The 23,511-nt window shown below is 40.3% G+C and overlaps 2 protein-coding genes across 3 annotated transcripts in view; one reads left to right on the top strand and one right to left on the bottom strand.

Annotated features, from left to right (window-relative positions):
- Positions 1–2,491, bottom strand: part of NSMCE2 (NSE2 (MMS21) homolog, SMC5-SMC6 complex SUMO ligase) — a 166,632-nt gene extending 164,141 nt beyond the window's left edge. The window contains exon 1 of the mRNA XM_039523537.1: positions 2,343–2,491. The gene's annotated coding sequence lies outside the window, so the exon portion shown is untranslated. The remainder of the gene's footprint in view (positions 1–2,342) is intronic.
- A 28-nt stretch (positions 2,492–2,519) lies between these two features.
- Positions 2,520–23,511, top strand: part of WASHC5 (WASH complex subunit 5) — a 34,586-nt gene continuing 13,594 nt past the window's right edge. The window contains exons 1-16 of one of the 2 annotated variants that reach the window (XM_039523535.1): positions 2,520–2,659; positions 4,972–5,274; positions 7,166–7,311; positions 8,544–8,628; positions 9,243–9,343; positions 10,305–10,494; positions 11,704–11,856; positions 13,519–13,632; positions 14,796–14,967; positions 15,811–15,938; positions 18,614–18,743; positions 19,462–19,574; positions 20,155–20,321; positions 21,015–21,090; positions 22,093–22,203; positions 22,301–22,441. In XM_039523535.1, coding sequence (XP_039379469.1) covers positions 5,086–5,274; positions 7,166–7,311; positions 8,544–8,628; positions 9,243–9,343; positions 10,305–10,494; positions 11,704–11,856; positions 13,519–13,632; positions 14,796–14,967; positions 15,811–15,938; positions 18,614–18,743; positions 19,462–19,574; positions 20,155–20,321; positions 21,015–21,090; positions 22,093–22,203; positions 22,301–22,441 — 2,016 coding nt within the window. In that variant the 5' untranslated portion in view covers positions 2,520–2,659; positions 4,972–5,085. Of the gene's footprint in view, positions 2,660–4,971; positions 5,275–7,165; positions 7,312–8,543; positions 8,629–9,242; positions 9,344–10,304; positions 10,495–11,703; positions 11,857–13,518; positions 13,633–14,795; positions 14,968–15,810; positions 15,939–18,613; positions 18,744–19,461; positions 19,575–20,154; positions 20,322–21,014; positions 21,091–22,092; positions 22,204–22,300; positions 22,442–23,511 lie in introns of those variants that run through there. The other variant, XM_039523536.1, reaches the window with a different exon arrangement.

The following is a 23,511-nucleotide window of genomic DNA, read 5'->3' as shown; positions in this document are numbered from 1 at the left end:
CCAGAAAAGTTCCAGTCTTTTTAATCTCTCCTCATATGGAAGCTGTTCCATACCCCTAATCATTTTGTATTGTCCTTTTCCAATTCTAATATATATTTTTTGAGATGGGGTGACCAGATCTGCATGCAGTATTCAAGTTGTGGGTATGCCATGGATTTATATAGAGGCATTATGATATTTTTGTCTTATGGGATAAGATTTTGTCACAGAAATTTTTCATCAAAGTCACAGACAGATCATAGGCAATAAACAAAAATTCACGGAAGCCCGTGACCTGTCCATAGGGGAAGGAAACCGGACAGTTCAAGCCCCACCAGGGGGGCAGAGGTGGCTGAGAGCTGCTCCAACCCTGCCAATGCCAAAGAAGTCTCAGAGGTCCATTAAAGTCACAGAATCCGTGACCTCCATGACAAAATCATATCCCTACTTATTATCTATCCCTTTTCTAATGGTTCCCCAGTTCCCCAATTTTTGTGTCATCTGCAGGGCCCTAACAAATTTACAGCCATGAAAAACACATAACAGACCATGAAATCTGAGATCTCCCCTCATGAAATCTGGTCTTCTGGGTGCTTTTACCCTACACTATACAGATTTCACAGGGGAGACCAGTGTTTCTCAAATTGGGGGTCTTGACCCAAAAGAGAGTTGCAGTGGGATTGCAAGGTCATTTTATGGGGGGGTCACAGTATTGCCACCCTTATTTCTGTGCTGCCTTCAGAACTGGGCAACCAGAGAGCGGCAGCTATTGGCCAGGTGCCCACCTCTGAAGGCAGCGCCCCGCCAGCAGCAGCACAGAAGTAGGGGTGGCAATACCATACCATGCCATCCTTCCTTCTGCGCTGCTGCCTTCAAAGCTGGGTGGCTGGAAAGTGAGGCTGCTGACTGAGGGCCCAGCTCTGCAGGCAGCAGTAAGGGTGGCAATACCATACCAGGCCATCCTTACTTCTGCACTGCTGGTGGCAGCTCTACCTTCAGAGCTGGACTCTCAGCCAGCAGCCGCCGCTCTCCAGCTGCCCAGCAGCAGCAGTGCAGAAATACGGGTAGCAGTACTGCAACCCCTCTACAATCACCTTGTGACTCCCCCCAACAACTCCTTTTTGGGTCAGGACCCCTACAATTACAACATGATGAAATTTCAGATTTAGATAGCTGAAATCATGCAATTTATTATTTTTTAAATCCTATGACCGTGAAATTTACCAAAATCGACTATAAACTTTATCAGTGATGATTTTATGTTTTCTTCCATGTCACTGATAAAAATGTTACATAGCACAGAGCCAAGAACCAGTCCCTCAGGGACATAACTGCTTGATGACAATTCACCAGCTACAGTTACATTTTGAGACCTATCAGTTGGCCAGATTTTAATCAGTTTAATATTTGCTATGTTAATTTTATATCCTTCTAGTTTTTTAATCAAAATGTTGTGTGGTGCCAAGTCAAATGCCTTACAAAAGTCTAAGTATATTTCATCAGCTCTATTACCTTTATCAACCATAAACCCATCCAAAAAAAAAAGATATTAAGTTAGTTTGAGAGGATCTATTTTCCATAAACCCATTTTAGCACCTTACGACTAGAAACGTCTTTATTTTACATATCAGAGGGGTAGCCGTGTTAGTCTGGATCTGTTAAAAGCAACAGTGAGTCCTGTAGCACCTTAAAGACTAAAAATGTATTGGAACATAAGCTTTTGTGGGTAGTCTTTAAGGTACCACGGGACTCATTGTTGTTTTTATTTTACATGAACATTTAGATTCTGCAGAATGTGTCAGTACCCAGCTGCCCCATGACTCAGTTTCCCCATCTTTAAAACAGAGATTACAAAAAAAAAGACCTTCAGCCCACTTTGAGATCTACCGATGAAAAATGCCAAGTATCCCTGATGCTCCCAAGGCTACCCTTCCAGACACTCAACGCTGCCCTTTGTCCGGGCCACTGTCCTAGTGCTGATCCCCCACCCCCCATCACTTCCCACCCCAGGTAGATTTCCAGGTGAAACATGCCAAGCAAAGAGCTCTGCTATCTCGGCCTTCACTTCGCATCTTGGGGCCACACCACAGCATCTCCCTGGCAGGCACAGAGGTGGCGGCAGTGCCACCCCTAGCCTGACCCATGCCAGAGGGAGCTGCAAATGCCTCAGGGGCAACATCTGCACCACGTTTGGGAGCACCCACACTGAGACTAACCTCACTGGCTAACATCACACACACACACCCCATTGCGGGCAGCTTCCCCCTCCCCATACGAGAACCTCACCGGCCCCACCAGCAACAGCCCCCCGCCAATCCCAGCTCGGCCGGGGCGGGGCGCCCGCAAGGCATCGGCCCCGCTACCTGGTGCCAGGGGCTCAGGCCCTGAGGCGGCTCCGCCGGCAGCAGGCCGCGCTCCCCTCCGTCCCTATAGGAACCGCAGCCGCCAAGGGAGGCGAGGACTCTCCGCGGCGCAGGCGGGCACCGAGCAGGAACCGACTCATCAGCCGGCGCCTGTGCACATGACCCAGGGCCGCTGGCGCGGGGTGGGCGGGCCGCTGCACAGAGGGCTTCCAGGGAGCGGCGTCCGGGCCTCCTGAAGTGGGCTGCGAGTGGCCGCCAGGCCCGGCCCGGGGGCAGCCCGGCTCTTTCCTGGGCAGAGAGGGGGCGCGGCCGGCACAGTAAGTGTGGGGGTGGCTTGGCAGGCCCAGGGCACTCTTGGGGAGCTCATGTTTAGGGTGGGGGTGGGGAAGCAGTGGCTCTGCCCCACCCTTTTGGAGGAGGGGTGTTGGGATTTTGGAGGGTGGATAATTGAGGGTTAATTCTGGGGCCAGGAGGTGCTGGGGTTGTGTCCTCGTCCAGGGAACTCCCTGGGTGGGGGGCCGACTGTGATGGTGGGAGGGTGGCAGTGTCATTTTGTGGGTGTTGTTTCCTGGGCGGGGGGGGTAGGCTGTGTTTGTGAAGCACTGGGGGCATTTCTCTGATGGGGAGGATAGAGCTCGAGTACCTGAGACTCATAGGGTTGCCAACCCTCCAGGATTGTCCAGAGTCTCCGGGAATTAAAGATTATGTCATGTGATGATAACCTCCAGGAATACGTCCAACCAAAATTGGCAACCCTGCCTGGGAGAGGCGGGTTTGGTGCAAAGGGAAATTGCTAAATGGCAGTGAGGGTGGAGAGGGGGGAAGATGTTTGTTTCAGTGCACAAGTCGGAGGTGACAGCTGGGATGAAAGCCAGTGAGTTCTTCAGTATCTCCTTGAAACATACTGTACAAAAGGCATTGAGTGCTAAAAGGAGTCTTTAATATTAATCCAAAATGAGGGCCTTTCTCTGTCCTAGTGAGTAAGACTTAACCACTCTGCAAGTTACTTATTTTGGACTATCAACTGTCTTGTTGATTTTGAAATATTTTAATGTGACATTCATTTAAAATCAAGAAACCATGTTAGACTGATGAGTCGCATTTTTGGAGGGTAGGGTGAGGCATAATTTAAGGCCCAGTCCTGCTGTCCTTTATTTAGGTCCCAATCCTGCAATAAGCACTGTGTGGGCAAACTTCTACATCCAGGCAAAACTCATTCCAGGGCTGTGTACTTAAACAGGAGAAAGATTGGGCCCTTATTAGGTATGCTGTGGTAGAGTGGGTTTAAAGGGGAAGCTGTTAACTTAAATTTAGCTCAACATTTTTTTTAAAACCAAGCTTTTACGAAACCTGAAATCAATACAAAAGTTTCCACAGATGTTTTTAAAAATGAAAACAGTTGTCTTTAACATTGCTGCACTAAATATCTCATAGGGAAAGTGACCATAAATAAAAGTGAAACTGACTTTGTTGATTTCCCTTGGCCAAGCTGAGAGGCAAAAATTAAACAAATTGTTTGTCTCAAGCCTGCAAACAATTAATTTTGATTTCTTATTCATACTTTACATATGATTGTAGTGACTGAAACTATATGAAAAAGGAAGTGATTGGACAGTTGTGATTTAAGAGGCTTTGTTTGAACTCCTATAGCTTGTTCTCCAGTGACTGTTGTAGCCTACAGGATTGAGCTCAGGCTGGGTTTCTGGACACCTAGGTTCTCTTCCCACCTCTGTCACTAATCTGCCCTGTCATCTTGGGCAAAGACTATAATCTTTCTGTGGCTCAGTTAACTTAAACATAATTATCTTTATTTTATAGTTATCCCTTTTGTAAAAGAGGACTACATATTAGATATCTCTATCAACTATATTGGAGAGAGATTGTTACTGGTTTACATTAGTATTAAAATACACCATGCAATACAGTACAGTGAAATATACCGACACCACCACGGAGATATATTTATACCCCATATGTAAAATGCAGCAACATATTTGTTTGATTTCTTATAATGTTCTCCCTGGTACAGGGATTTGGTAAATATAAACACTTCATCTGGTTAAGGTGATTTTGTGTTTTGGGGTCTTTTTAACTGGATAAAATTAAGATTCCTGACTTGGAGAGAGATCGCTATGACCTAGAAATGTGAACACAATAGAAAAGGTGTCTGTATAGCAATGAATAAATGATTGGCCCCGAGCTGCAATTAGCTTCCATTCATGTAAATGTTTATCCACATTGCTGTAGCACTTTTTTTAGCTGTATTGTGTTATAGATCTAAGGTGGTTGTGCTATTCTTAACTCATTTTATAAACTACTAGCTTGTGTCAGTATCTTGCTTCTGCTGCATGGCTTGTCATCTGCTTAGATCATTTTGCCCTTTAGCAGCTGTCCAGAAATCTTTTGGTAAAGGAGATTGTGCTACAATTTCTCATCTAACCTCAGAGTTGGCTTAGCTAAGCACTGTATATATGCAGAAGATACACTACAGTGCTTATGTACTTCAGAAATTGAGAGTAGATGGAAGATGAAAAAGAGTTGTATTACTATAGTTTTTCCAGAGTTGCTTTAATATCTATAGATTGAGCCATTTAAAATATGCTGAATGTGCGGATTTTTGTTTTTACAGGTAATTTAAATGGAGCATGTAGTTTTCCAGTTAGACTTCTTTCTCCAAATGACTTGAAGACTGAAACTCAAAACCAGACTGCAATAATATCACTACTCTGTCACAGTCATCTTCATGATGGTTGATTTTCTAGCTGAAAACAATCACTGTGGCCAGGCAGTTCTTCGGATTGTTTCTTGTGGAAATGCCATCATTGCGGAACTTTTGAGACTATCTGAGTTTATTCCTGGTGTTTTTAGGCTCAAAGACAAGGCTGATCAACAGAAGTATGGGGATATCATATTTGATTTCAGTTACTTTAAGGTAAATATTACTCTGCCATTGTTAAATCTCTCTCTTGGACCATCATTTTCTTACTGGAGCACTATTTCTCTAGGGCAGTGTTTCTCAAACTGGGGTCTGCAGACCCCCACTCATCAACTCCTCCCCCGCCCTGCACACCAGGGATCAGCTGTTCAGCGGCGTGCAGGAGGCTCTGGAAGGGAGGGGGAGGAGCGGGGATGGGGCATGCTCATGGGAAGAGGATGGGCAGAGGTGGAGCGGGGATGGGAAGAAGTGAGGTTGGGGTGGGCCTTGGGGGAAGGAGTGGTGTGGAGTGGGGGCGGGGCCTGGGGCTGAGCCAGGGCTTGGGGATCTGCGAAAAATTTTAAATCAAAATGGGAGTCCTCAGGTTGGTGAAGTTTTGAGAACCACTGCTCTAGGGTGTTTTAGCCCTTTGGTATGCATGTGTTAAATCTGCCATTCTTGAGTAATTAATTGTGTTAATTACTATCAAATGTAAAAGTTTAATACAATTTATTTTAAGCTGAATTTGGTATTGGCAATAAATTCACCCAAAGTGAGGTTACAATGTGGATATGTCTTCACATTAGCTCTTTATTGCTTGAGTGAACTAAATCCAAAAACTTCATATCACACCTTTTCGCCTGCCTTGTTTATTCCTGGGAGTCAGAAACAGAGTATAGTCTAGAGCTTGTGTTTGGACAACAGGAATTTGATTTTTAATTCCATTGGATCCATCAGATCATTTGAAAGGAGGATGTGAGGGGAGAAAAGGGGGATGATATAAAATGTGCACTTACATAAGAAATCCCAAAAAGCACTCTCTTTCTTTGAAAAGTTGTTGGGTTGTCCCAGCTGAAAAAGTGGAACTAGGCCTTTTTAATTATCTGAAGGATAGTTTAGTACTTAAAATCTCACTTTCGACAGGACAAGCAAATTCTGAGCCTGTCAACAATGGCTGTGTTCCTTCAGGTAGTATCAGGAGATTCCTGATGCATTTCTGGTTGCTTTAACCCTGTTCTCTATCTTCTGCTGCACTGAAAGCTACTTTTATATAACTCCCTTTTTAATAGCAATTCTGTGGTGGTTCTTTCTCCATTAGGTCTGTTCACATGTGCTGCACTTTATATGCTGTCAGTTTCATTGCTTTACCTGTATTGTCAGTCAGTCCTTGTGTCCTGCATGTGGCTCTTTCACACAGCACCAAGAGAAAAAGAAATTTTTAAAACTCACAAAAATTGCCATGAGGACCTAGGCTGCTGTTAGACTTCAAATATCTTTTTAAGTTACTTATTTTATAAAGTTCAAGTGGACAGCACCCTTTGCAGCTGTTTCCTCCCTTCCTCACCATCTGTAAACACGTACTTACTCTACAGGTTTATTTTGAAGAATAACATGAGGCCCGGGCCTGCCAACACACCCATAGTTCTGCTGCCTTCAAAGAGACAATATGGATTAGAAAAGACTAATTATGTGAGCTGCTGTTTGAAGAATCTGGCACTTAAGGTCATAGAATCTAGCCTTAATATGGGAGGATCAAAAGTATTAAGGGTGGAATTGTGGCTCCACTGATGCCAATGGCAAAGGCTTGACTTCAATAGGACCGTGTTTTCACCCAAAGTGTTACTGTGTTTGCAGTTTCCATATAAGAATTCCTAATAAAATGTAAAATCCATCAACCTTTCATTATAGAACTGATTTATAAGTACACATGTCCAAAATATCTTTTGGGAGAAGATCTAATTGTGAAACCAAAGTTAGTTGAACACACCTTGGCAATGGTCTTTTTTTGGTAGGTAAGGTGGATGCAATTGCTCAATACGTAATAATTCATGTACTGTTTCCTACAGCAAACAGTCATAATTCTGATCAGTGTTCTTTAATAATTTTTAAATCAATTTCCTCTTCTTAGGGGCCTGAGATCTGTGAAGGCAAGTTGGAAGCCAAACCTGAGTTACAGGATTTAGATGAAGAATTTCGTGAAAACAACATAGAAATTTTGACAAGATTTTATCTAGCATTTCAAAGTGTCCATAAATATATTGTAGATTTAAACAGGTATGTGTGTAAGATTTGTTAATGTAGTGACTCCAGTAACTGTATGATCTTAATTGGGGTTTTTTCTGCCAAAATATTTCTGTGTTACTTAACAGCATGACTTGCTGTAATGAACACTGTATTATGCTTCTATCACTGTCTCCAACATGTTGATGGACCTTAGGCAAGTTGCTTCACCTGTGCCTCCTTTTCCTTATGAATAAACTGGAAATGATGATTCTTGCCCATCTTCGTAAAATGTTTTTGACGTCTGTGGATGAAGGGGGATCTATTATTATAAAATCATTTTTTTGGTGTTGCAAAAGAGTATGAGAATTAAGATAAAAAAAAATTAGCTTGTACCTCTCTATCTCTGACCGCCAATGGCACTGCTTTCCTAAATTATTTTTTTCAGAGTAACTTCCTTACCCCAGGGTTACTGTTTTAAAAGGCTCATGAAATCATGTAAGCGAGAATTGCCAAAGACTCCACAAAGTCCAGCAGGGTCTTTGCCCTAGCTATTGATTTTATGTGGAAGGTGGTGATGGACGGTACTAGAAAACCTTTTTTAGATAGATATGCCTTGCTTAACAATTAAGATGAAACCATTCCACTTCCAACTTTGCCCTTGCAAAACAGAATGGAGATCTATTAGAGAAATTTACAATGTTATATTTGTGAGGTGACTTCTGGGTCTCTTGTCAAACTGTCAATGCCCTCTAGACTCCAGTGATGAAGCTCTGATTAACCTTCTGCATAATATTCCAGTCTTTCCTCCAAGTCTGACTAGTTCCTAGTTTTTCCTTTCCATGCTCTGCTCTTTAGGTTACCTCCATCCATACAGAGGTGAAGGGATGGCTTACAAAGGAGCTGTTCTCCTCACTTGAATACAGGCCTCAGATCTGCAAGATACTGAATACTCTTCAATCCATTGGCATTAACTGAACCAGAGTATGATCAGTATGTTGCAGGAGACACTCTGCATCTAGTGGGCTTAGGCTTCCAGTGCCTTCCTCAGATTATTAGGACCTTTCTTTTTTTCAGTGCTTGAGAAACTTGTACTTGTTGAACCTGTGCTAAGTGAACTTCTTTATACCTTGGGAGGTGTTGTCATAACCTTATAAGCAGGGCTTCTACACTCTTCTGTTGACCTTCAGGAGAAACTGCCCCACTTGCTTGTAAGGGCACATCAGTTGAGTAGCAGAGAGGGGACTCCTTGTGGTGAATGACCTACTCTTGGTTACTGTTTGTAGATATTTGGATGATCTCAATGAAGGAATTTACATTCAACAAACATTAGAAACTGTGCTCCTTAATGAAGATGGCAAGCAACTTCTAGTAAGTATTTACCAGTTAGTAACCAGTAATGTAAACTACATCAACTATGTTAGCATCAGATATAGTTTGGCATCCACCCTTTCTAAATTTAACTTAAACATATTATCTTTTGTCTATATTTTAACTTCACAAAATGCATTCAAGATCTGTGACTCATTTTTTGTTAGGAATCCATTGTAGGAAATGGTAAGAGGATAAGGAAACATTTTCATTTTTACTTCATTGTGGTTCAAATCAGATCCAGGTCATTAGTGATCCAAAACTCACTGCCATCTGATGACCATTTAATGGTCACTGTAATATAAGCATACACAGATCACTCCACTAGTAAGACAAGTGGGCAAAGCTAATAAATAAATTGGCAGGGAGACTGATACTTTCTCATGCTTAGCCTTGTTCTCAAGTAGCCATTTCTAATTAACTTTGGCAAGGCCAGGTGTGGAAGTGATGCCTGAGCTACCTCTGTTTAATGGATGAGACAAAACATTGAAGCACTGTAATATGCCACTTTTCACAAGATGTAAAAACACTTAATTCACTTTAAAATATTAAATGGTAAAAGTATGTTAGTGTTAGATAGCATTAATTTGTTAATTCATATTATTTCTCAACAGTGTGAAGCTCTCTATTTGTACGGAGTCATGTTGCTGGTCATTGACCAGAAGATTGAAGGGGAGGTCAGAGAGAGAATCTTGGTTTCCTACTATAGATACAGGTATCCTTGTGCTAGGAAGTATTCAAATGTGGTTTGTATAGTAAAAATGTAGCATGCAGCATATTTAGCTAAGGTTTTTCTTTGTATAGGCATTAATTTAATATGGGATGTGGAGGTATTGGCTCCTGTCCTGCAATCAGATCCACCTGGTGGATTCTGGTGCCCCTGCAGAGCCTCGTGGACATTAAGGTTACTTCTTTCATGCACCAACGTCTGTCTGCACAGATCCAGCTGCTTGCTGGATCCAGTTGCATAAGCAGTACTATAGACTTGTTCTGATTCTGATCTTATGAGGACTTGGACACCTTGGCTAAAATATTTCTGCCTAGAGCTTCAGTACTGTAACCCTCAGCTATCAAACTATAATAAGTTTCCAAAGGCACAATAAAATTTTTGTGAAATGTGCTGAGTTCCAGATACTACATTTATCCCTGAATGTACTTCCCACAGTTACAGCACACTTCTGAATAGTCCAGTCAATAAATAGAGCTGCTAGCTGAACTCAGAAATCTTTGTTAAATCACACAAAATCCTCCAAGAATATAAATCTAACCTCTTTCACCAGTAATATGTTTGCTAAAAGGAAAAAAAAATATGCTTGTTTAGTCCTTAAATGAATCCTCACACCTGAACTGGTATCTCTTCAAACGTTCAGACATAAGAAAGTAGAGTGGAAATTCCTCATTTCCAAAATATGAGGGTGGGGCGAGAAAGGGAATTCAGAAGTAAAAGAACATGTCAGATTCATCTTCTGAATTGAATGCTTTCTGTTTCTATCCTCTGTGAACTATGAATAAGGTTCTTTGTTTCATTTATGCTTTGTACCCTTAGTTACGATTCCAGTATAAGCATCTATAGCTGCCCTTCCTTGGTAAGGGGAAAATAATGTTTGGTTTTTTGTTTTTGTTTTTTAATGGGTCAGTTCATGTAGATACATTTTCCTTTTTCTTTTATAACCTAGTGCTGCTCGATCTGCTGATTCCAATATGGATGATATATGTAAGCTGCTTCGAAGCACTGGGTACTCAAGCCAACCAGGAGCTAAAAGGCCTCTAAACTATCCTGAAAGTTACTTCAGTAGGGTACCCATAAGTGAAATATTCATCAGCATGGTTATTGGCCGCTTGAGATCTGATGACATATATAACCAGGTGAGTTAACCAGTGGGTTTTGGTGCTCTTAAGGGGTTTCAGTTAATAAAAAGGCACTTTCTTGACCCTATTGGTATATTCGGAATTTGTTCAGTATATCAATGTAGAAGTGAAGGAATACAATTCTCCATACTCTAGTTCAGTGGTTCTCAAACTTTTTTTTTTTTTCTTTCGCGGACCACTTGAAAATTGCTGAGGGTCTTGACGGACCACTTAATGATCTTTCCAAATGTTCTTTGTACCGTTAGTTAACTGTTGTAAAGTGCTTTGGATAAAAGCACTGTATATAAAAAAACTTAATAATAACGTTATTTTGTTCTACAAATAAAAGCACACAACTCATTTTAATATCAGTAGTCTTACCTTTCTAATGTGATGGATGTGCCCTCTTTCCCTTACTGCACCATCTCCCGAGCTGGGGCTGGAAAGGAGGGGGGTCTCTTCCCCCACCACAGCAGCCACATAGCTGAGGCTGGGAAGGAGAGCCATCTCTCTCCGGCAGCTGCAGCCCTGGAGCTGAGGAAAGTCACCTCTTTCTCTGGCTGCCGGAGCCCTGCACATCTCAAATTTCCCCCACCCCCTCATCTCACTCCACTGCCCCCTCCCACCTACCTCCTATTCCCCCGCAAGGCCACCACATCACCTTTAGATGTGCTTATTCTCCAGGATCCAGGCACCTAATTAGTGGAGCCATGCCTGCACGGCTCCACTAATTAGGTGGGTGGCCCTTCATTCTCTCATGTGCAGCCGCCCAGGTGTGCACCTTAAAGGGAACTATCCGTGGACCACCAGAATGAAGCTCATGGACCACTGGTCTAGTTATCTTGTGCTTGGATTATTGCAGTCTCTGCCTCTCTCTGATACTAACCTCACTCGTCCCACCAACTCCCAGTCCCTCCAAATGCCTCCCTCTTGGCCCACTTCTTCCAGTCCATCTTTAGCACTTTGCTTCAGGCATGCTCTCCCCTGCCTTTGAATCATTTACAACAAGGTAATATTTTTATAAAATCTGGACAGCATCTGTAAATTAGCTTGCATATTCTAGTGAGATGCAGGATGTAAAGGGCTCAGTATGATGGATGGATGGATTTGAGACTTACATGCCCAAGATACCCAAATGACAGGTGATAGCCTTATGGTATGAATGTACTGTGCTCTTAAGTGCACCATACTAATATTTGCATATGCTTTGTTTTTTCCATATTTTAGGTTTCTGCATATCCATTACCAGAGCATCGCAGCACTGCTCTGGCTACTCAAGCTGCCATGCTGTATGTGATTCTCTATTTTGACCCTTCTATTCTTCACACCCAACAAGCAAAAATGAGAGAGATAGTGGATAAATATTTTCCAGATAACTGGGTAAATACTTATGTTGTTCTTACACTGCATGCTGGATTTAAACCTGCAGTGCAACTTTTATTTGAAGTACCTTTTTGAAGTGTGCCTTGCAGAAAATACTGTTTTAGAGAATAGAATAGAATAGGAACTCCTTTAGGGAGATTAGATTATGCTTTGTTTGGAGCATGTTGATTGAGTAAAGGACACAGTAAAATATCCCTTGTGAATATTAGTCGCTATGAACATACAGTTCATTTATGGTCAAGTGCAGATGGAATAGAAGCTTCCACCTGTTACCTTTGATGGAGATCTCTGTCCTTACAGCTGTACTTACAACTAAGAAGAGAGTCTTACTAAACAAAGAAAAGTGGAAACAAGTGATCTTACAAATGTCCAGTCGCTGCCAATTGTGTTTTGTATGAGCAGGATAGAAAAAGACAAGAAGTGGAAAAACTAATAATAGCAGGCACTGTAAGAAAGAATAGGAACTGTAGCTTCTAGACACAAGTATACTACTTCCATTGTCTTTGTGGAAACTGCATACTAATATCTGAAGGGAGAATTTAGCATTATAGGTTTTCAAGGATGCTACCATCTTGCACTCCACAATGATGAATATATTTAAATGGCTGACTGTGTGATGGAATGATCAGTTATGATAGAGCCTTCCACTTATAGGCTGGATTCAAATCAGCATTTAGTGGTTAGTGAATGAAAATCTTAATCTTTAAAGGACATTCAGTAATTTGTGAAATTAGTGATCCAGTGGTTTTAGGCAGGTCCTCACTTCACACAAAACACGATCACAATGAGCCCTAATGAACTCTTTGTATTCTTGGGATGGGACCGAGGATTGATGGGGAAAATACATAGAGCTGTCCACTCACTCCTACAGATGACCCTACCAGGTCAGAGTGGAGGTGTTTTGTAGTGAAGTTTCACTGCTGCTGCCCTGTTCCGTCTACAACTTGGGATTTCCACCTCCAGTCAAGCACCTTACACAAGCCTAAAAATGAAAAGCGCCCAGTGAACTTAATCACACTTCAGCTTCTCAGATTTTTAAAGGAGCCTAAATGAGTTAGGCACCCAACTCCCTTTGGCTCCTTTTAAAGTCCCATCCTCTGTCTGAAACCATTGTGCCTACTGCTGTTACAAGTAACAGCTCACATTAAACTTAGCGCATGAGGAAAAGAGAGGTGTTCTCAGTTCGTCTGCATTATGCATTTGACAGCCCTTTGTGTATGGTCCAGTCCTCTGTCGCTTCTGTGGGGCTTTCACACAGCAACAAGGGGGTTGGGGGTGGAGAGAGGGAGGAAAAACAGGAAAAGGTGATTGCAAAGTCCTAGAAAATGGTAGAAACACTTTGTCTTTGAAATTAAATGAAACTGCTATAAATTCACTTTTTAAAAAACTGACTAGATTTCAAATGGCCACTGTCCTTTCAAATGAAAGGAAGAGTCTAAGAATCATGGATTTCCAATGAAGGTGAAGGGAAGAAGGATGTAGCCTAGACATTTCTTTTGTCTGTAGCTCATCTGTATGTGAGGTTGAATACAGATTAATTATTTCTAACATTCTAACCCATGAACTACCTTGTTCTGTTCATGCTTCTAGGTGGAGAACATTTCTCTTCCATAATAAGAATGACCACAACTTAAATTTTGTTTCTGCTCCCATCCTTAGGTTATTAGTATTTATATGGGAATCACTGTAAATCTAACTGATGCATGGGAACCTTACAAGGCTGCAAAAACTGCCCTCAACTACACATTAGATCTTGCAAACATCAAAGAGCAGGTGAGTAAATAGAAGTTTTATATTCATGGTAAGATTCAAGTTGTGTGGGTATTTCACATGTATTCCATGTGTTTACTAGCACATGGATCCTCTTTCTCTAATGCATAACTCGGGTGAGTCAACATTGAGAATGGCTTCAAGTCTCAAAGTCTGAACCCTCTGTAGTAAATATTTAAGTGTCTCTTGCTCATAGTTCCAGTGCTCTGAGTTGAGTTCATAGCTGCCAACAGCCAACATCATGTTATGCAGTACTCAAGATGCTTTACTAAGGGATTTAGTCTTTTGTTTGGAGCTGAGCAACTATGCTGAGCAGAGAATCTGTCCCTTTGCTAGTCAGAAATTATCTTCATGAAATGTTTATAACCATTAGTCTGCAGAGTGGTTACAAAATATAAAAGTATACCATAGCATAAAAAAGTTGTCTGCTTATTTGTGTTAAACTACTCTCATGTGACTCTGACTTCAATGGAACTATCCATACACTTAAATCTAATCACATGCGGGATTGAAATCAACAGCAGTGAGGTTCCTAGTGGGATGTTCAAAAGCGCCTACGCACCTGTCTGCATGTTTAGATACCTACATATAAACATCTGTCCCAAGATGGAGCCCCCAACTATCATGTGCAAGAAATAATCACCTTGATATTAAATGAAACTGCTAGAAATTCACTTTAAAAAACTGACTGAATTAATATTTGCAAACATATTTTTCCTTAATCTGTTAATACAGCCAACAACTGATTTATAGCAAATATTTCCAATTTTACAGTGTATTTTATTACTGCTTTGTTCTTTCTAGTGGATGGACAGTAAACTTTTCATTGTCAGCCGGGTGGTTCTACCATTTTTAGGTAAAATTTTTGAAAGCATATAAGTAACTTAGGAGCCAAAGATCCAGGTTCCTAAACCACTTCGGCATTTTTTAAAATGTTGTCATTCATGTATAGGTCCTCGACTCTAGATGCTAGATTACATTATCTCACGACTCAATTACAAAGTCTGCCTTGAACTGTGTTCCCTGGCCATCCCCAGAGAAACTATGTGGATAGTCAATTTACAGCATGTTACTTGACTCATACTCACTCTGTGCTCATGCAGTGCTGCACATAGCAGATAAATGTTTCCTTGTTCCATATTGATGAAAGAATTGTATGTTCAAAGGCAAGCCGGTATGCTGCTGTCACGGAGCGTGTGCACACTCAAGTGCAGCAGTTTCTCAAAGAGGGCTGTCTGAGGGAGGAGCTAGTGCTGGATAATATTCCCAAGCTGCTCAACTGCTTAAGAGACTGCAATGTTGCAATCCGTTGGCTGATGCTTCACACTGCTGACTCAGGTAAGGCTATGCACTGGGCTTTTAGTACAGAATTCTGTATGTTAGATGATGACTGGAGCTTTTTTTTTAATGTTGGCATCATGGAAGCCAGCGGAGTTTCAACCATTACTTTCAGTCACTTGCAGAAGTGGTCTTTTACTAACCCACTTCTTGAAATTTCACCTCAGAATAGTATCCATGTCACATGTTTATTCTTACAACTAGACACAGATCTAAAAACTTGAATGTGAAATCATGATTCTGTGGAACTAGCCCATGCAGGTTGAACCATATGAGCAGGGAGACTGGCTTATTTCTTCTGCTTTGCTATTTAACAAAGTATCATTTTCAGGGTGTTGCATCTAACTTTTTAATGTCATGGTATCGCACATCCTTAGAAACCAAAAGTTTTGTTACGTTCATATAGTGTCTAGCACCAGAGGGCTTACAGCTCTAGGTATTTAAAAGAAAACAAACACCTAATGATAATAAGGTGCCTGCATCAAAACAACCATCACAGCTAAAAAATGTGCCTTTGCAATCTCAGCAGAGCAAACAAAACCTGAATGTACCTTGAGACTTAGCTATATTCTCAACTACAGATAGTCCCTCCAAGTCAGGGGTGAGGTACATCGGTAGAGCACCGGGGGAAGCTTCCACTGCCACTATTCATATCATTCTTGTTCGGTGGCAAGTTGGAGGATATCAGTCCCTTCCACGAACAGAAGTTGGTCCAATAAGATATTACCTCACCTACCCCGTCTCTCTCAATCTTTTCAGAAACTAATATTTGTAAATAAGCTCATTTCTAACAAGCATAATGCATTCTCCAGTGGTACAGAATTTTTGTCCTTCCATTTGCAGCTTGTGACCCAAATAACAAGCGTCTCCGTCAAATAAAGGATCAAATTCTAACGGATTCCAAATACAATGCCAAGATCCTTTTCCAGCTTCTCCTGGATACAGCACAGTTTGAGTTCATCTTGAAAGAGGTAACATGTCAATGACAGCTATTTTTTAAAAAATTATTTCCCCTCAACTGTGACATAGTGCTGAGGAATGGGCATTGAATGCTGATAGAACAATTAAAACTGTATGATCCACTAATATCAGCAAATGAGCCTCCTTCTCGTTGACCTGGGTTTTCAATCAGAGAGGCAGATTCTGCACCTTGGAATTGCCTTGTACATGTCTTTCTCAGTGGTTGCCAAATTTCATTCTCAGCCAACACACATTTGCTAAGCATATTGGTTTATCTAACTGATAACTGGCAAACGAGAAGCTGACTAGGAGAAGCTGCATAATTCTTATTTTAGTATATATTCTTCTTTTAGGCTTTATTTTAACCAAAGGACAGTTGGGGCTGATTATGAAAGATCACTCTAGTGGGAAGTCACTAACACCTATATAAAGTGGGTATAAAATACAACTATTTTGATTTGGTTGTACTTTACACTCCCAGCACTGATTCAGGAAAGCATTTAAGTGCATGCTTAACTTTAAGCACATGCTTTCCTGAACCACGGTTTCTCTTTACACAGGCATGAATCTTTACACAAGATGTAAAGCAGTGGAGAATCAGGCTCTCACAGTATCTCTGCAAATAAAAAATTAGTAGATCTTTCTGTTAGTGACCAAAAAATCAACAGTACATCTGACATAAGCACACTTTAACATACAGTATATCTAGCATTCTCCCACTACACATGGGCCTTGATAGCTGTATTTTTTTTTTCCTCACAAGTGCTATTAAGTTTGTATGTAGTATACTAGCGAGATCTTATTTGGATTCAAAGCATACACTAATACCTTTTAATGTATGTTCTTGTGTTCATGGTGAATCAGTTCCAGCCAACTGAGTATTTTCAGCATTATTTAAAATTAGGACTGTCAATTAATCGCAGTTAACTCACGCAATTAACTCCAAAAAAATTAATTGTGATTAAAAAGATTAATCGCTGTTTTAATCGTTCTATTGAACAATAGAATACTAATTGAAACTTATTAAATATTTTGGATGTTTTTCTACATTTTTATATATTGTATTCCGTGTTGTAATTGAAATCAAAGTGTATATTATTTTTTAATTATAAATATTTGCACTGCAAAAATGATAAAACAGTATTTTTCAACTCACCTCATGCAAGTACTGTCGTGCAATCTTTGTCGTGAAAGTGAATTTACAAACATAGATTTTGTTTGTTTTTGTTTTTGAGTGCAGTTATGTAACAAACAATGTAAAACATCAGCGCCTACAAATCCACTCAGTTCTACTTCTTGTTCAGCCAATCGCCCAGACAAATAAATCCATTTACATTTACAGAAGATAATGCTGCCAGCTTCTTATTTACAAAGTCACCAGAAAGTGAGAACAAGCATTTGCATGGCACTTTTGTAGCTGGCATGGCAAGGTAATTATGTGCCAGATATGCTAAACATTCGTATACCCCTTCATGCTTTAGCCACCATTCCAGGGGACATGCTTCCATGCTGATGACACTTGTTAAAAAAATAATGCATTAATTATATTTGTGACTGAACGCCTTGGGGGAGAATTATATGTTCTCTGCTCTGTTTTATGTGCATTCTGTCATATATTTCATGTTACAGCAGTCTTGGATGATGACCCAGCACATGTTATTCATTTTAAGAACACTTTCACTGCAGAGTTCACAAAATTCAAAGAACAATAGAATTGTTTACAATGTCATCTGAAAATGAGAACAGGCATTCTCGTGGCACTGCTGTAGCCGACGTTGAAAGATATTTACGTGCCATATGTGCTCAAGATTCATATGTCCCTTCATGCTTCAACCACCATTCCAGGTGAGATTTCTAAAGATAGCTACAGCACTCGATCCAAGGTTTAAGAATCTGAAGTGCCTTCCAAAATCTGAGAGGGACGAGGTGTGGAGCATGCTTTCAGGAGTCTTAAAAGAGCAACACTCCTATGTGGAAACTACAGAACCCAAACCACCAAAAAAGAAAATCAACCTTCTGCTGGTGACATCTGACTCAGATAATGAAAATGAACTGCTTTGGATAGTTATCGAGCAGAACCCATCATCAGCATGGATGCGTGTTCCCTGGAATGGTGGTTGAACCATGAAGGAAAATATGAATCTTTAACACATCTTGCACATAAATATCTTGCGACGCTGGCTACAACAGTGCCATTAGAACGCTTGTTCTCACTTTCAGATGACATTGTAAATAAGAAGTGGGCAGCATTATCTCCCGCAAATATAAACAAACTTGTTTGTCGGAGCAATTGGCTGAAGAAGAAGTAAGACTGAGTGGACTTGCAGGCTCTAAAATTTTACATTGTTTTATTTATGAATGCAGGGGTTTTTTTGTACATAATTCTACATTTGTAAGGTTCAACTTTCATGATAGAGATTGCACTACAGTACTTGTATTAGGTAAATTGAAAAATACTATTTATTTTGTTTTTTTTACAGTGCAAATACCTGTAATCAAAAATCCGTGTTGTAATTGAAATCAATATATTTGAAAATGTAGAAAACACCCAAAAATATTTAAATAAATGGTATTCTATTCTTGTTTAACAGCGTGTTAACCGCTTGCCAGCCCTATTTAAAATTGAATGATATTGCAGTTTGCATTAGTGCCAAATTCATAAACTGAAGGTTTCATTTTTCAATAGATGTTCAAGCAGATGCTGTCAGAAAAGCAGGCTAAATGGGAGAGCTATAAAAAGGAAGGGTCTGAAAGGATGACTGAACTTGCTGATGTCTTTTCAGGAGTTAAACCTCTTACAAGAGTGGAGAAAAATGGTAATTTAAATGAAACGAACAAATGGAATAAGCAAGTTTTATATTTTGGGGGTGAGGGGAGAGATAATGCTGAAAATAAAATGTTTATGGGATATTCATCATTCATTCATTCATGCCTTGGGGTTCCACTGCAGTGCCTGTCTGGTGATGTTGGTTGGCTGCAAGAGGTGGATGTTACTGATGGTGTCTGGCCAGCGGATCTGGAGAATCCTCTGAGGCAGCTGAGCTCCAGATGTTCTTGAGCTGTAAGAAGGCTGCGGATCACTCGACCACTATGGGATATTAATCACAGGAAAAACGTGTCCCTTCTTTGTTGTGAACCCAACACCATATAACCAGAAACTGAAACAGCCCTGGCTACTTTCACTGTAAAAACGTAGCAGAAAGCAAAACCAAAACAAGCAGCATCACTGATGATAAATGTGTTTGGGGTTTTTTAATTTCAGGTTTTACAATCTACATTGGTAGTGGTGCTGCAGCTTAAAAAAAATTTTAAATATTGCATGAGACTTTTATGTTGACCATACCCCTTTAAAATCACATGTTGAGAGGTTGGGATTTTAAAAGCAAAATTTAGAATCTTAGTTTATTTACTATATGTTTTAGGAAAGATTAATATTTTTAGTATTAAAGGCAAGTCATGCATTTTATTAATCAGATCTTCAATTGTGTTTGTGGGGATTGAGTCACTAATTTAAAATTTTTCCTGGTTAAACAGAAAACCTGCAGGCTTGGTTCAGAGAGATCTCCAAGCAAATAATGTCTCTAAATTATGACGACTCCACTGCAGCAGGCAGAAAAACTGTACAACTGATACAGGCATTGGAGGAGGTAAAGACAGGGACTTGGGAGCCATATTGTGTAGCATCTTTGGAAAACACATTTGATAAGCTTATGTTGGCCTTTCAACCAGATGGATCACAATGTGTTTTTCTAACTTAAACTTCTTATACAGATACAGGCCCCAATTCTGTAATCCACTCCATATTATCATAAGAGTTCACCTGTAAAGATCTGGTTGCAGGATAAGGGCTATAAAGGAATAAATTCCCCCCCCCCCCCCCCCGTGAAGTTCAGTAGCCTTTAAGACAAAATAAAACTAATGTTAAACAGCACTTGGTAAGTGCTATACATCAGTTTAGGAAAGGATGTGAAAAGAAAACCCAAATTTGTTTGAAACTGCATGGGGAAATGTAGGCGGCAAAAGAGAAATATCCATATTAGAATTTGGCCAGGACACAAGAGCAAACACCAAATTGCTTCCTTAGTGACATTCCAAAATAAGAGAGGGTTTTGATGACTGTTGTGTTTGTTTTAGCAGGAAAAATATTGTAAACTTATTGAATCTTTTTTATCAAATCATCTGAGGAGGAAAGAAAAAAAGACAAATGGAGACTTTGTTTTAACACAGGTCCAAGAATTTCACCAGCTGGAATCTAATCTGCAAGTTTGTCAGTTTCTTGCTGATACCCGCAAGTTTCTCCATCAGATGATACGAACAATCAACATTAAGGAAGAGGTCTTGATCACCATGCAGATAGTTGGTGATCTTTCTTATGCTTGGCAGTTAATTGACAGGTATGTTACCAGGGTTTGTTTGTTTTAATTAAATAAAAGGAACACAAGATTGAATTTTCTCCCATTTATCATTGTTGAAGTACAACCTCTTCCATTCAGGAGAAATTGCATGCATGTCCGTTCCTAACTTTGCACAAAACTTGCAAATGCTGTTAACTCTTGCAACTTGTTCTAAGTAGCAATGCCTAGGGCCATATTGTGAGGTTCTGAGCAGTCAGCTCCCATTGCCTTGAATAGGAATTATGGACCCTTGTTGGGCTTGTTTCTAAGAGAGGGTTACATGATACTACAATTTTGCTATCTATTCTTAACCCAATTATAACACCCTTGAAGATTAAAATGGACCAAGGTTTAGCCTGTTAAGTGGTTTCCAGCTAACAAGGATACAGACTTTTTCCGGGGTTGTTTTGTTTTGACCAAAAACAAATGGGCAAACCATTGCCACAAGAGTATAAATGGCGTGTCGCTGCACTGGGTGTTACTGAGTGTCTGACACTTTCTTATCTTGTTCTACCACTTACCTTATATTAACTGAACTGTTGTCCCAAAAGGCATCTCTGTTGGCCAAGTTCATTTGTGGTGTAACTTCCACTGACTTCATGTGCAATTTCTGCATTAGACTGTGATACAAGAGAGAAATAGTTCGAGATGATGGACCTGATATTTTTACCTTTTTTTTTTTTTTTTTTTCAGCTTCACATCTATCATGCAAGAAAGCATAAGAGCCAGCCCATCAATGGTAACTAAACTCAGAGCTACTTTCCTAAAGGTAAGCGTGAATTAAATGAATGACTCCTACTTTATCATTGCAGGTATGCCAACAATATGATTCCATGTTTAACTCATCTATTAATTAGACCTTAGAATTTATCTGTATACATGACCACTTGTACGTGACCATACGTGTTTAGCTGTGACTAGTTCTGATTACCATTACTTCTCATAGTAAAATGACCTAAATATTTTTTTAAATACAGGTTGCACATAATTTTATATATGGAACACACCCAGTCATATTAATAATTAATTATTCATATTAATAATAGCCAGTACTCTTATCAGTAGATTTGAAAATGAGGGCAGTCTCATTATTCCCATTTTGCAGGTGGGGAAACTGAGCCTCAGAGAAATGAAGTGACTTGCCCTAGGACACCCAACAGGCCAGTGGCACAGCCAGGAATAGAACGCGGGTCTTCTGAGGTCAAGTCCAGCACTCTACCCTCTAAGCCACACTGCTTCCCTAATAATTAGTCCAGTTATCTAGTAGCATTAGCTGGAGACATTGGTGTTTTTATTGAACACAGATGTGGCTCTTTGTGCAGGAACTAGAGGAGGCTGAATATATGATGGAAGCGATGTTGCTGATGCACTTAACCCACCTTGAGGCAGATCTGATGTCGATTTAGAAGGATACATTTTCACCGCAATATTAAGAATGAGAAATGTTTTTGATTGAGGGAAATGAGTACATGGGGCAGGAGAACAAGACCATAAGAAAACAAAATGCTTTCTTCTGCTGCCCGTGATCTGCAAACCACCAAAACTAGAACAAAATGGGTGTAGGGTCATCAGCTTCAGAAGTGTTTTTTTTTTTCTTAAAAGATATTTTAGCAGGAGAAAATGATGGTGTTGTATCTGCTTTTTAGCGGGAGAATGACAGCTTGAATTCTGGGTTTTAGAGGCTCATGAGGAATTAGAGATTTTTAAATTGTATATTTGGTAGCAGAATCTCAAAATGAGGCAGTTAAAGTATTATAAATTTTATTTCTAGCTTGCATCTGCTCTTGACTTGCCACTGCTTCGTATTAATCAAGCAAACAGCCCTGACCTTCTCAGTGTCTCGCAGTATTACTCTGGCGAGTTGGTTTCCTATGTAAGAAAGGTAGGCGTGTACCGAGATGTATTCGTTTCATTCCTGAATTGCTTTTGCTAACACTTAAGAATTATCCACTGAGTCTGTGTTGCTTTCTTCTGTGAAGGTTCTGCAGATCATTCCAGAAAGCATGTTTACCTCCCTTCTCAAAATTATAAAGCTTCAGACTCATGATATTATCGAAGTACCTACTCGTCTCGACAAAGACAAACTACGAGATTATGCTCAGCTTGGACCACGATATGAGGTGCAGTTGAACTTCAGAATACTGAAAAGTACAATTTATAGTGGCTAAACTTAGCCCGGTGTAAGTAGATGCAACTCTGTTGAAGTCACCTGTTCCTACTAGAGCTGGCCTTGTCCACTGAGTAAGAATTTAAGTTAACTAATGTTGGATTGAGTGGATCCCAGATTTCCTGGCAACTAACTAGTCATTTTTGTTCTACTGAAAACTCATAACAGAAAGGTTAAAAATATGGATCTCTGTAGAAGAGGGGAATAAATTAAACTGTGGAGGTTTAAAACACCTCAAACACTCAAGTTAATTTTTCCAGACCTGAGGAAGAGCTCTGTGGAGCTCAAAAGCTTATCCCTTCCACAAACAGCAGGTGGTCCAGTAAAAGATATTACCTCACCCACTTTGTGTCTCAGTTTTCAGTTAATAGGAATCACCAGCATGAAAAACCTCATCACCACAGTGCCCTTATTCAAGGTCACAACAGAGAGGTTAAGGACTGAATGGGCCATCAAGACTAAGCTGGCCTCAGATGTGGAGTCAAGATTGAGGCATGTGGATGATGCGACATAGAGAAACTTATATTGCTGTTTAGATTGAAGCTGTTCTGAGGATAGAGGACTTAATTCTCCACTGCCGACAGTCTGGCAACTTTCACAAACACTAAAATCACTTTCTTTAAAATATAACTATAGATAAGCACTGTAATATACACTGGGTCCTTCTTGCAGGTTTTACCAAAACTCCCACTGACCTCAGCGGGAGTTTCATATGCAACATGACAGCATGTGGCCTAAAGTATAAATATCTCACATAGTCATTGCATCTGATTGATGCTCTCAGTCAGAGTCTGCCCTTACATCTGAAATCTGCATTATTTTCACCTAACTTGTACAAACGCCTGGTGCATTCACATCAAACTGAAATTCAGATTGACATACTGGGTTTAGTCACCATCTTAAACCTTAAGATAGAGGAGCTTTTGTCTTTTTGTTTTTGTTTTTTGTTTTCAAGTAGTAATTCCTCTGCCTTCTCATCCCTCCTCAAAATGCTCTTCTTCCACAAAGCCTTCATTAATGACT

This window comes from Mauremys reevesii, linkage group 2 (assembly GCF_016161935.1).
Source record: "Mauremys reevesii isolate NIE-2019 linkage group 2, ASM1616193v1, whole genome shotgun sequence".
Lineage (NCBI taxonomy): Eukaryota > Metazoa > Chordata > Testudines > Geoemydidae > Mauremys > Mauremys reevesii.
Note: the sequence above shows the minus strand (reverse complement) of the source record. Positions and strands in the feature narration are given on the sequence as shown.